The 12,977-nt window shown below is 30.5% G+C and overlaps 1 protein-coding gene and 1 long non-coding RNA gene across 2 annotated transcripts in view; one reads left to right on the top strand and one right to left on the bottom strand.

Annotated features, from left to right (window-relative positions):
- Positions 1-351: 351 nt before the first annotated feature.
- Positions 352-1,382, top strand: LOC115875554. Its single transcript, XR_004049030.1, has 3 exons — positions 352-901; positions 975-1,157; positions 1,219-1,382. It is a non-coding gene; the product is annotated as an uncharacterized LOC115875554 (long non-coding RNA).
- Positions 1,383-3,447: 2,065 nt separating this feature from the next.
- Positions 3,448-12,977, bottom strand: part of LOC115876033 — a 41,024-nt gene continuing 31,494 nt past the window's right edge. Inside the window, exon 4 of the mRNA XM_030891709.1 lies at positions 3,448-4,392. Coding sequence (XP_030747569.1) covers positions 3,595-4,392 — 798 coding nt within the window. The 3' untranslated portion in view covers positions 3,448-3,594. The remainder of the gene's footprint in view (positions 4,393-12,977) is intronic.

The following is a 12,977-nucleotide window of genomic DNA, read 5'->3' as shown; positions in this document are numbered from 1 at the left end:
TTCAACAACTTTTAAATGTAGACTAGTAGATATTTCCTGTAAGAGGCATCCTAACCTAAACATTTACTCAACTACCAGACAATTTAGAAGTAAATAAAAACCTAAAATAATAGCCGTATCCTATCAATTCTCACTTGAATTGTGAAAACTGTTGAAATAAACCTGATGTTTAATTAATGTCAATATTTTTCATATTTTTACATAGGTAAATGGAAACGTTGGGCCAATATTGGCTAAATATAGAATCGAGTTAGCAAAGTTCTGGAGCATTTTAAAATCGCGCGGTTCCAAGTATGGTGAACCTATTGGTTTCCTAGATATTTCACGTTTTTACATTTGATTATTTAATATTTAGACCATATTAGATGTAAATAATTATTTACATAATTTAAAACGTCCTAACCTAAACATATTTAATACATTATCACTGAACTACAAAAAAGAGATTTTACTCCAATCAAAATGAAATCTTTATTTAAAGAAAATTTAAGTATCATAAAACATAAAGTACGTTGTATGGCTGAATCACCATCGGTTTTGAACAATGGTCAAAGGGAATTAGACGCAAGTCCCTTTGAGCCGTCAGTAGCTTTAACAGGTAACATATATTGATGAAGATCACTTATATTTTGTAGAAATACCTACTTGAACCAAGATAACTTGGGCGTTTGATGTATATTTTTAGCTTCTGAGAGATTGATCTTAAAAGAAATAAAAAAGTTGAATTGGGAAATACAGGATATGAAAAAAACAGTAAACAAGATTCAGGACCTGTTGCTCACAATTAGCATGATTAATATTAAGTTCTAGTGAAGAACCTTTTCAACTACCAATTGAGAACCAGGCTTTACTAGAATCTATAGAGCAGCATTTAGAAGATGAAAAAAATATTGAACTTTTGGTAATAATAATTATTTGCAGATTATACTCGTATGAGAAACAAAATGTAAACCTTATCAAATTGTTTATTTTAGGCTCAACGGATTATACCTTTGTGGAGGGGACAATACCCACAAATCTGTTTTTTTATTAATGAAAAAACTGTTTGCCAGAGATGTAGCAATGCTCTATTCTGGATCATGAAAGAAGGGAAAATTATCATTTCAGAAGTTGTCAAGTTATAAGGCTATTATAAGTATAAATTTTAAATTGTTTTGGTAATAAATTGCAATTAACAAAATTTTGCTTTGTGTTTCATAGAAGCTGTTCGTTTTCCAGGCGCCACGGATGCAGGTATTAACAAATCCATATCTTTGTATTTGACAGGAGCAGCAGACAGGGAATGAAGACGTAAAAACAGAAATGCCCAATATATACAGTTATTTTGAAACAGAAAAATATTTTTCGTTTTTTTATTTATTATCAGGATAACAGCTTATTTTTCATTATTTTATTTTATATAGCAATATATTATGTTTTTATTGATGTAACGTTTTATTGAATCTTTCTTTTTCTTCATATTGGTTACAAAGAAGTGCAGATTTTTTTATATTTCTTTTATTTTTAAAACATATTATATAATATATTATATCATTCTCATTCGAAAATAATGTTCCACTGTATATATAAAACATACAATAACTTGCATAAAATGCATTGACTTTTCGAACTATCTTGATATTTTGATATCAAGTGACAATAAAAAGTTTCCAGGGAGTTTCCTATTCCGAATCTTGATTATGTGGTATGTACATAGATTCAATGTACAGACTAAATATTGGTCCAAGATTTGCGAAACAAAATGGAAAAATATATGTAAATTATGTTGGACCATTATTGAAAAAACACATTATGTCTATAAATATAGCAAATATAGGATAAATATTAAATATCCATATTGGATCAATAACGATTTTTAACAAAGGATAAATATATGAATGCTATATTTTACCATTAAAAAAAAATCTCGCCTTTTCTTTATTGCGCCAATATGTAAATATATTATTTTACCAATGTTGGTGTGCTACTGGGGCTATAACCATTGCCTGGAAACTTATATGGTGTAATCCGTGGTGAAATTTTGATAAATTAATTTAGTACACACTAAAAACACCGTATGTCGCTAGTGGTAGGAAAAATAATTTTTAGAGGTTACTAGTTTATTTGGTTGCCTGTGATATGCATATACAGGGTGTTTCCTAATTAATCTAAAAAATAAAAATCGTTAGAAAACGAATTCAGGCTCTGTAATGCTCTTAATATAAGTATATTTATTTTTTTCTCGACAACCGTTTGATGAACAAGAAAAACTCAAAAGATCAATTTTGTTGAAAAAGGATGGCCAGTCAAGAAAAAAATATATATTCTTTAAAAAAGCGGTGGTATACCATTTATGTTAAGCAAAAAAAACTATTTTTTTTAAATTTTTAACACCCTGTAGATCAGAAAGGAAGTACTTTAGACCTAATAGTTATATAAAATTTTTTTTAAGAACACATGAGGAATCATACCATAATTTTTTTAGACTAATTCGAAAACACCCTGTATATTGTCAACTTGACAATGACTGCTGATAAATCAAAAAATACCTTTTCAGTGAAAAAAGCCTGATTTTCGCAGGAAAGATTTTGATTTTTATTGAATTTGGGCCTGCGTTTGCAAATACTCGTTTGTTTTTTAATTTTCTATCTATCTAAATTTTAAATATCATAGTCAGAAATAGTTTTATTATTTATTAACTGTAAAAATGGTGTTTTTTTGTTGTGTTGCATATGGTTGCATGTTGCAAGGAAACTAACAAAACTGCAAAAATGTACGTGTTTCCAAAATACGATAAGGTATGTATCTTAGATAAAAGAAAAACATATGGTATGTATTTGTTGTTTGATTTTTTTTCGTTCGCTTTAAAATCTATAAATTTCGGTCTATTCATTAGACAGCCAGTCGACTTACGATTATTTACATGAAACTCTGTAAAATAAATAAAAAAATAAATTGTAAAATATATATATTCTTATGTTTTATTAAAGTTACTCTGATATACTAATATATCAGTGTAACTTTAAAAATAAATCCTTTGAATTCAAATATAAACATAAAAACATTTACAGCAGAAAAGGCGAAGGTGCTGGGTTAAACGTAGTCTCCACTAAAAACACGGAGGGGCGCTTTGACCCAAAATTTTACTATTAAGTTTCATATCTATCTTAATAGTAGATTATTTTCTTTTATCTATGCCTATAACGGATCGTATATAAAGGAAATAAATTCATTTATCTATGCGTTGAGTAAGAAGGGCAACTACAAACTTAAAGATCTCTTGTGCCCCTATCTATGCGTTAGATATTGACAGTTTGTATAATAATTTTTAATGAAACTCATAAAGGGAAATTAAAACAACTTTCGTTGCACGTCATCAATGACACCATGCGTCGCCGTTGTCTTATGGAGTTTGCTGGTGGTCGTATTATATGATGTGCAACGAAAGTTATCTTAATTTCCCTTATATTTGCTTATTAACATTTATTAAACGGTATAGGTCTTGTATATAAGTCTTTATAGGTCTTTTTTTTTCTAAATAGGTACTTAATTAAGTTAAAGGTCGATGGATCTCTATGAAATGCTAATTGACGAAGAATTTTGTCAATTGAAAAATTATCCTTCCACAAATTCAGTTCGACTTTTAGAACTATTTTCTTCACAAGCGTCTTCCAAGAAGTAGAATATGTTTTTCGAAGCAGATTTCTCCAGGCTATGATAAACATCTTTTTCTCCTACTGGTGTCGCCGATGTGGTCATCAACGTTTCACTTAATATTGCATTATCTAATAAGTTATCCAAGTTAACTTGTACGTTATCTAAGTTAACTTGTACTTCTTTTTCTTTCAGACAAAATGGTTCAGGTTTCCTTTCGTATTGTTCTACACTAAATAGATTTTTTAATGAAGACACTTCTTTTAATGAAGGCACTCGTAATGTAGAACATAAACTGTCACTAGTTTTCAAGTATGTTTTTGACAGTTTTTGGTCTTCCAAAAAGTATTTTTTAGTGTTCGGATTATTTGTCCAGTGAGTCTCCAGTAACCAGTCAAAGTAATTTGATACCGATGTTGAATTCAATTCGGAAGAAATATCTTGGGCGGACGAGTCCAAAGTTTCCTGTGACAAAAGTTTTTCTTCTTTTACAGTTTTATCACATTCTTTTATATTTGCAAGTAGACTGCTGGAAATTATGTTATCTTGAGCATATTCGACTGCCATAACTAAGCTATCTATTGCTTCACACAAATTTCTATAGAAAGCCAAATACTTTTCTTCGTAATGCTGAATTTCGTCAACCGCTTGGTAAGTGGTAATTTCAAAAGGTACTGTTAATGGAGTATATATGTTAACCGAAGTTTCTTCTGCATATGGATCAAACCCTTCCTCGATGTTAGCATATAACGCGTCAGTCTAAAACAAATATTATACAGTTTCTCAAGGGTCCGGTGAACTATCCTGACACACGATTTTTGCATTTTTCTTTTTTTTTTCCAAAAAGTAACCATTTTTAGTAGTAGTTTTAAATAAAAATAAATGGAGATTATGCACAGAATTTTAAAATATTTTAATTTAATTTTAGTAGTTTTTGACACATATTTGACGTTATGGAGAATTTTAACACTTGATTTAACATGACAGCGACAAAAGGAAAATCAATGTTGCCGTTCCACGGAATTATCTTTTTCTGTTTTTTATTTTTATTTTGAAAAAATAGCCATTTTTAATAATAAAAATGCGTTGGTAATGTGTGAACGGGAAAACTAAAAAAAAAAACAACAAAAGAGTGAAACAAAAAACTTTGCTTTGGTTGCCCGGGAATTTGCTATAAAAATAAAATAACAACATTTTTAAGAATGTATTTTATATAAAACGTATTTTTCCACATCAGATTTTAGTAAAATAATCTAACAAATTCATTTTAAGGTAACATAAGCTTCATTTTCTAGGAAAAATCGTGTGTCAGGATAGTTCACCGAACTTAATTTCAAACTATAAACTTTAAGTGCTAAACAATATGATCAAAAAAAAATAGTATCAAGCATGTAGTCTAAGAGCTAGCGATGTTTTCGAGAAAGTATTTTAAGACGTCTGGCTCTTTGATATATCTTTTACTACGCTCTCTGGAACAGCATGCGGTCCGTCTGGCTGCCGATACCCACTGCGTTCACTACTGCGCATCGGAAGAAGATCCTATATATTTTTTTTAATTTAGTCCTATAAATTCTAGTATTGAATATAAATCGAACATGTCTCCATAACGCAGTGCGTAGAGTTTCCAACCACAAAACATCCCCCTTTAGAACTTCGTCTGTCATGTTAAGAAATGAAAGTAAATAATAAAGCGCCTCTCGTGTTTGTTCGCACTCAAAAAATTTCAATTAATACCTGTATATATTTTTAATATATTTTTTAAATTTACATTTTTTTAATTGTAAAGTAATAATATTACATTTAAATGGAATATATTACATAACAATTATGTCAATTACAGGATTATAAGCTTGTTTTCTAACATTTTTTAAATAAAACGAATTATAAAATTTCAATATATGTATATTTGTCGTAGGTATGAAAAAAGTAAAATATAAAATGAACAAACGCTTACTTACATTGCAATAAAACTTCCACTTTTAGTTTTGCAATCCAAACGCAATATTTCTATTTCACAATAGAATTTCACAAATAGAAATATCCGACAACACTAAAATCACTGAAACTTCCGCGGCTGACAACGATAACTGAAAATATAACGGCACTTTTTGTTTTGGACCTGCATATCAACATTACGCTGTACTATTATGTGTTTGTTGTTGAAATAATATAAAATATCGAATTATAACTTGTAAATTTTAATATTTTAACATGATTTTAACTACTTTTGACAATAACTAACTTTTTGTTATCAAGATGACATTTTAGACGGCAACTGACATATTATATGTCATAATATTTGAATCTTAAATATGTATGTAATATAATTTAAATTACTATAATGCGACTTTATACTAAGAAAACATTTATACATTCACAAAATACAACAAAGTCTAATAATATAATTTGAAAGCAATGAATATTGAATTAAAATTGAAAAAGTTAAGCGCAACCCCTTGTGTCAAAATTAGATGATTAAATTTTCGCAATTTTTGGACCATATGATGACCGGTAGTGCCTCTAGTGTTTGTTCGGGCAGTTGGTCTTTTACTCCCGCTTATGGCCATTAAAGAAAAAGTGCTAAAGGGGGATGTTTTGTGTTTCCAACTACGAACCGAGGATTCAGAGTTCGAATCTGGGTCAGGGCAAAGACTTTTTTATTTTATTTTCGTTTATATTCTGATAGTAAAGTATTAAATAATTCTGGTGATTCAAAAAAAAAATATATTTAATACTTTTCTATCAGAATATAAACGAAAATAATATAAAAGTTTTTGCACTGACCCGAACCTCTACGCGCTGAGCTATGGAGACTTGGTCGGTTTATATTCAATACTAGAATTTAAAGGACTAATAAAGATATAGGATCTTCTTTCAATGCGCAGTAGGAAACGCAACGTTTACCGGCAGCCAGACGAGCCGCATGCTGTTCTAGAGAGCATAGTAAAAGATATATCAAAGAGCCAGACGTCTTAAAATACTTGTTTTCCGACGTTGCTAGCTTTCGTACATGATAATAGAAAAATAAAGATTGATTCTCACTATACCTTCCGTTTCCATCCCATATATCCGTTCCGTATTTTTTATTGTATTGACGTTATACGTAAGCTTACGTTCCGTATCAGTTCCATACTTTTTATTGTACAGGGTGTCCCACTAAGAATAGCTCTCGGCTATATCTCGGAAAGTATTAACCGTAGGGCCTGCGGAAAAAAATATTCATAACTAAAGAGGCCATGAGAAATTGCTGGAAATTATTTTCAAGTTTGTAGAATGACCGCTAGAGGGCGCAACTGCTATAAAAAAATAAGAAAAAGAAGTTTTTACACAATTTTGCCTAGATAATGGCTACTATAAATAATAGCTTCGTAATCTGCAATAAATTGTGTAAAAACTTCTTTTTCTTATTTTTTATAGCAGTTGCGCCCTCTAGCGGCCGTTCTACAAACTTGAAAATAATTTCCAACAATTTCTCATAGCCTCTTTAGTTATAAATATTTTTTTCCGCATGCCGTATGGCTAATACTTTCCGAGATACAGCCGAGAGCTATTCTTAGTGGGACACCCTGTGCAATTTAAATTGCGAAAGTTTTATATTAAAAATTTATATCTTTTGAAAAAGGTAAGAGATTTAATTAAGAGGTGAAACAATCAGCAAAATTTTAACAGGACTGGTACAAATAGACTTGACAACGTTGTTTCCGATAAGAAATGTATGGAAGGAAAGGACATGGCAGTAGCGGCTCGTGGGTATAAAAGTAAAAAGTTCTTAAATTGCGCCGCAGGCGAAAATTTTTGGCGCTTTCACCATTTTGTCAACATTTTTTAAATTATTATTTGAAAATTTTTTGGTGCATTCACCATTTTGTCAAAAAAAATTGTTATTATTTATACACTAATAATAGTATAATACACATACCTATAATATTTTCCTTTTAGTTTGGGCTAAAACGCATTAAGTAAAAAGGGATACAACCAGTTTTCGATAAACACATTAGGTATTTTGCATTCCAGTGAAAATATAATTAAATTTAAATTAAATATAATAAACACTATATACAGTGTCCACCATAAAGTTGGATCCATATGGACGTTTCTTATAGAGTTTTAAAAAATCTTTTTGTGGCAATCACTTCTGCTTTGAAAACAACTTAAAATGCACCAAGTCAAAGTTGACAGCCAACATCTGGGAGCTGTCAAATACAAAATATTTAAAAGAAATTTTTAAAAATTGGTTAAATTATTATTATTTTAAAAAAGGTGACTAACAAAATTATGTTTCAATTTTGACTTGGTGCATTTTAAGTTGTTTTTAAAGCAAAATTGATTGCCACAAAAAGGTTTTTTTAAACTCTAATACCAAAAAAAAACCGTCCATATGGATCCAACTTTATGGCGGACACTGTAATTATCATTAAATAGCTTCCCCGAAAAACGTTGTAACCGACATTTTTTTCAAAATGGAGATTTCAGTGAAATAAGATTGTAATTTTCATATAACGTTTTTTCCTCGGTTTTTTCACTGAAATTTCGATATTGAAAAAATTGTTGGTTACAACCGAGGAGACATTCAATTATTGCATTAATTATTATTACATTAATGTTTATTAAGCAATATTAACCAAAATAAATTTGACTTATTTATACAGGGTGTTTCAAAACAAATGCGAAAAATTTCAGGTGGTGATTTCTTGTTAAAAATAAAGGGTAGTTTGCTTTATAAACGTTGGGTCAAAAGTCAACCATTAGGGAGATATCGCGGTACAAAGATGGCGGAAAAAGGTTTTTATTTTTTATCTTGAAAACGAAAAGCGATAGACTAATGAAATTTTATGGAAGCATTACAGTTATGAAAACACACTTTCTGGTAATTTTTCCACTTTTTTAAAACGAGTGAAAGGGGTTTAAATAAACTACCCCTATCATTCTTGTTAAAGAAATTTAAAGAAAAATCTTATCAAACACATGCAAAAATTTATAATTAATTATATTATATTTAAATATTATTATATTAAAAAATAATTTGGATAGTTTAGTTTGTTTAGAAACTTTTTTATCTCTTGTGTTTTTTTGATAAAACTCACCGATTTGAAATTAAAAAATAAAATGTAAACTATTACATGTCAGAAAAGACAAATGACAAAAAAGATTTTTAGATAATAGATCTAGTGGCGCTGCTGTAATTTTTTTAGGAAAAAATCTAGTCGGCCGCTGTCACTTTTTAGGATGTTTCTAATATTATTTTATTTGACATTACTCTACTGCAATACGTTATTATCTTACGATCATTTAATTATTCCGAAGCCTTTTTTCTTTATCCAAAAATGTTTTTTGTCCTGACATTTTATTTTTTAATTTCAAATCGGTGAGTTTTATCAAAAAACACAAGTGATAAAAAATTTCTAAACAAACTAAACTATACAAAAAATTTTTGCATGTGTTTGATAAGATTTTTCTTTAAATTTCGTTAACAAGAATGATAGGGGTAGTTTATTTCAACCCCTTCCATTCATTTGAAAAAAGTGAAAAAATTACCAGAAAGTGTGTTCTCATAACAGTAATGCTTCCATAAAATTTCATTACTCTATCTCTTTTCGTTTTCAAGATAAAAAATAAAAACTTTATTTTTCCGCCATTTTTGTACCGCGATATCTCCCTAATGATTGACTTTTGACCCAACGTTAATAAAGCAAACTACCCTTTATTTTTAACAAGGAATGACTCACATCCTGAAGTTTTTCACATTTGTTTTGAAACACCCTGTATATTACTAACCTTACTAATTTTTGTAAATCAGCTCAATTCTTCTGTTCGTCATTGATGCAAACATATCAGTAATATCGTCATAAAACGGATTTTCACTCATAAGTTCATTTAAAAGTTCTTTGTGAAGAGATATGACGCTTAATGATGATAGTTTATCCTGCGAAATGGTGTTTCGGGTATAAGTTTTTAATCTTTTTAAACACGAAAAACTTGGTTCCACAGATACACTTGTCGACGGGATTGTAAGAATTAGACAAAAAAGGGTGTATGCTTCTGTGAAGAGGTCTTTATCTTCTTGTAATTTGATAACAAGTTCTTGCAAATTAATATTTCTATAATTTTCATCTGCATATAACATACTAAGTTCATTTTTAAGTCTTTGGTGTTTTCTAAATGTGTTGCCATAAAATTCTAATAAATTTGCCAAAGCGTCGATGGGAAAAGACAAATGGTAAGTCTCGAACTTAGTTGTATCGGCTAAACATACAAATTTTAATTTATCGCAGTCCTGAAATCGAGTATCCATTTCCATTAAAATATGATCTATTATCTCAAAAAATAGAGCTCTATATTTAGTTATAATGGCATCCATCCTCAGTTCTTTTTCGTCACAGCTTTTTGAAGTATCAATGTTAGTTATTGCACTTACTTTGTCAAAGATTGAATTAAAAAATAAATCATTTCTTTTGTCACTCAATAATTGACAAGTCCTTTTTATTTGACCTATACAAAAATTAATATCTAAGGATTTTTTTTGAAGCACATCATACAGTCTATCAGTTACATTAAATAAATCATTGAAAACTATTGTCAAAAACGTAAACTCAAAATCATTCATGTCTTTTAAAAAACCGTTAGCTAGCCGCACTGACTTATCATCTGACTCTTCAGAAGTCTTTATATTTTCAAAAGCGTCTTTTAATTTATTCCAATCTTGGACAATCACACTAATTAATTGGGAATTAGAAGACCATCGTGTATCCGCAATTGTTGGCATAGGTCTCGCCGATGTAGAAGCAAGAGTATCAGTTCGTTTTGCTGAACTGTGGAAGAAGGATGGTATCCCACTAATTGTTGCAAAAAAAATTCGACATTTTGATATGTTTTTAAAACTTTTTTGCAAAACAAGATTAAGCGGATGGGCAAGACAATGCACAAAAATTGCTTCAGGGGCGTGCTCTTTGATTTTCATTTGAAGACCTTGTAAATGCCCAGACATAACACTGGCTCCATCGTAGCACTGCCCTACTAACTTATGTTGGTAATCAAAAGGCTCCAAAACTGAAGTTGCCATAGTAAACAAATGATCAGCTGTTTTACCGGCACTTACATCATGAAATCCTAAAAAACGTTCCACTAAAAACCCCTTCGAATTTACACATCTTAATATTATTGAAGACTGTGATGTTTGTGTTATATCTGTGGTGTCATCAATTTGGAGGGAAAAAAATTGGCTGTCTTCTATTTCATTTTTGATATAATCATTTATGTAATTAGCAATGCACTCAATTATTTCGTTCTGAATGGTTTTCGAATCTCCATTAAAAATGTTTTTAATTTTTTCATAATGTTGTTTAATTCCCAAAGGGCTTGTTTCAATTAATATCTTTAATAACTCCTTAAAATCTCCTGTGTTCACTGAGTCAATCCCTTCATCATGTCCACGAAAAGGCAACTCTTGCTTGCTTACATATAAGACTGCTTGAATAACTACCCGTAAACAAAGTCTATTTAAACGAACATTTTCATTAAAATTAAGCTTAGAGAGTCTAGCGTTTTTTTCTAAAGCATCGGCAATTGTATTTTGATTTTTTTTTAAATTTCTTAGCATTAACTGACATTTTAAATGTTCTGCAGAATCCCCGTGTTTATGCAAAGATCTTGTTATATTTACGAAATCAGTGAACCCTTCTTTATTCCAAATCCCATGTTTATAAGAAAATAATAAACACGGCCAACAAAATAATTTTTGTAAAAGAATGCTACTACATAGCCAATTGAAATCAGAAAACCAGGAAGACTTAAATTTAATATTATAAGATTTACCAATTTTTCTTATTCCTTTTTTGCAATTTATGGTTAAACTTTTAGTTGGTCGCCCTTGAGATAAAATATCCCTCTTATCTTCATCTGTCCACCGTCTGAAGGGAGTTTCCAATAGAATGCACACCAAGTCATTAATTGGATTCATTTTTAACACACAAAACAGTTTTAAAACAACAATTACCAAAATTGGTATACACCCTATTTTGAGGTCGTAGATTACGAATCTAAACTTTTTTTCTGGCGGTCTCTCATACACTTGCCGTGTGTTAACAAAGACCGTTTTTCAGAAGAACGGAAAATAGTTTCAACATTGAATTTTTCTTAATTTCTCATATTTTTAAGGTTTTCTGGCACATATTTTGTTAGGTATTCAATAAACAATAAGGTTTTTGCTATTTTCTGTTAGTTTTTTTACCAATTCTATGCATAATAGAGGAAAATTTGTTAAAATAAATTCAATAAATTTGCAAACAATCTGAAAATGTTGGGTTATGTCGTTATGTGTTTCTGCTAGAGGTGGGTTGTGAAATCGCAGTCCGCTACTTTGTCACAGCTCCACCAACGTCGCAGTATGTGACTGCTCCAGTTCCAAGAAAATCGCAGTGACATTTCGGAGCAGTTTACAAGTTTAGGACATCTGCGCTCGTGAGTAGCAATAGGAGCAATAGCAGGCAATAGTGTAAATTCTGAAAATGCTCCTAGCCCCGTCGCCCGGTCAGACTGTTCCAGTCACAGTCGTCGCAGGTCGCAGTCGACTGGAGCATAGTATATTGAGTATATTCTGTGTACTGGAGCTGTTGGGAGTTTGGGAACGGGAAACGTAGCAGCGTTCGCTTTTTCTTTCATGAATCTAAATAAGATATTTATGTATTATATATTAATCACAAACAGATGTTTTTGACAAAGGTAATTTTTAACTTGTTAGTATGTTTATTTGTTAGTTAATTTTGTATCTGTGTTTTGTTGTATATCCTAAATCTTTTATTTGATCTTATACATTCATATAAGTTTTATTATTTATATCTATTTTTAAGGTCTGATGATGGCTAAATAGCCGAAACCGGTCACTAATAAAGATTTTTTTGACAGTTTCGACTTTGAATTGAATATAACATTAAGTTTTTACCATGGGCCACCACTCTGTGAAAATGAACAGACTCTTTAAGATATTTATAGCAAAGTGCTTGGTACTTAGAAACACTCAAATTCTTCTGAATAGACTAAAAAAATATAGCAACATCTATCAAACTAAGACATCAGTATAGTACCGTACAGCCGCGATTTTAAGAGCTCTAGGGGCCCGTAGTTCGGAAAAGTTCGAATCTTGTTCGCAAGGGCCCGGGAGGCTTGGGGCCCGTCGGTGACTTACCCCGATTGCACAGACGTTAAAATCGCCACTACTGATCGAAATAAAAAACGGCGTCCAGTTGGCTTGGAAATGACAATCGATAACATTCCCCATAAATTTTACATATAAAATGCCAGCAATCTTCATTTCATAGCTATCGCTACGCCGTTTTTTCGATCATACG

Source organism: Sitophilus oryzae, unplaced genomic scaffold, assembly GCF_002938485.1.
Source record: "Sitophilus oryzae breed Bouriz unplaced genomic scaffold, Soryzae_2.0 scaffold_1058_pilon_pilon, whole genome shotgun sequence".
Classification (NCBI taxonomy): Eukaryota; Metazoa; Arthropoda; class Insecta; order Coleoptera; family Curculionidae; genus Sitophilus; species Sitophilus oryzae.
Note: the sequence above shows the minus strand (reverse complement) of the source record. Positions and strands in the feature narration are given on the sequence as shown.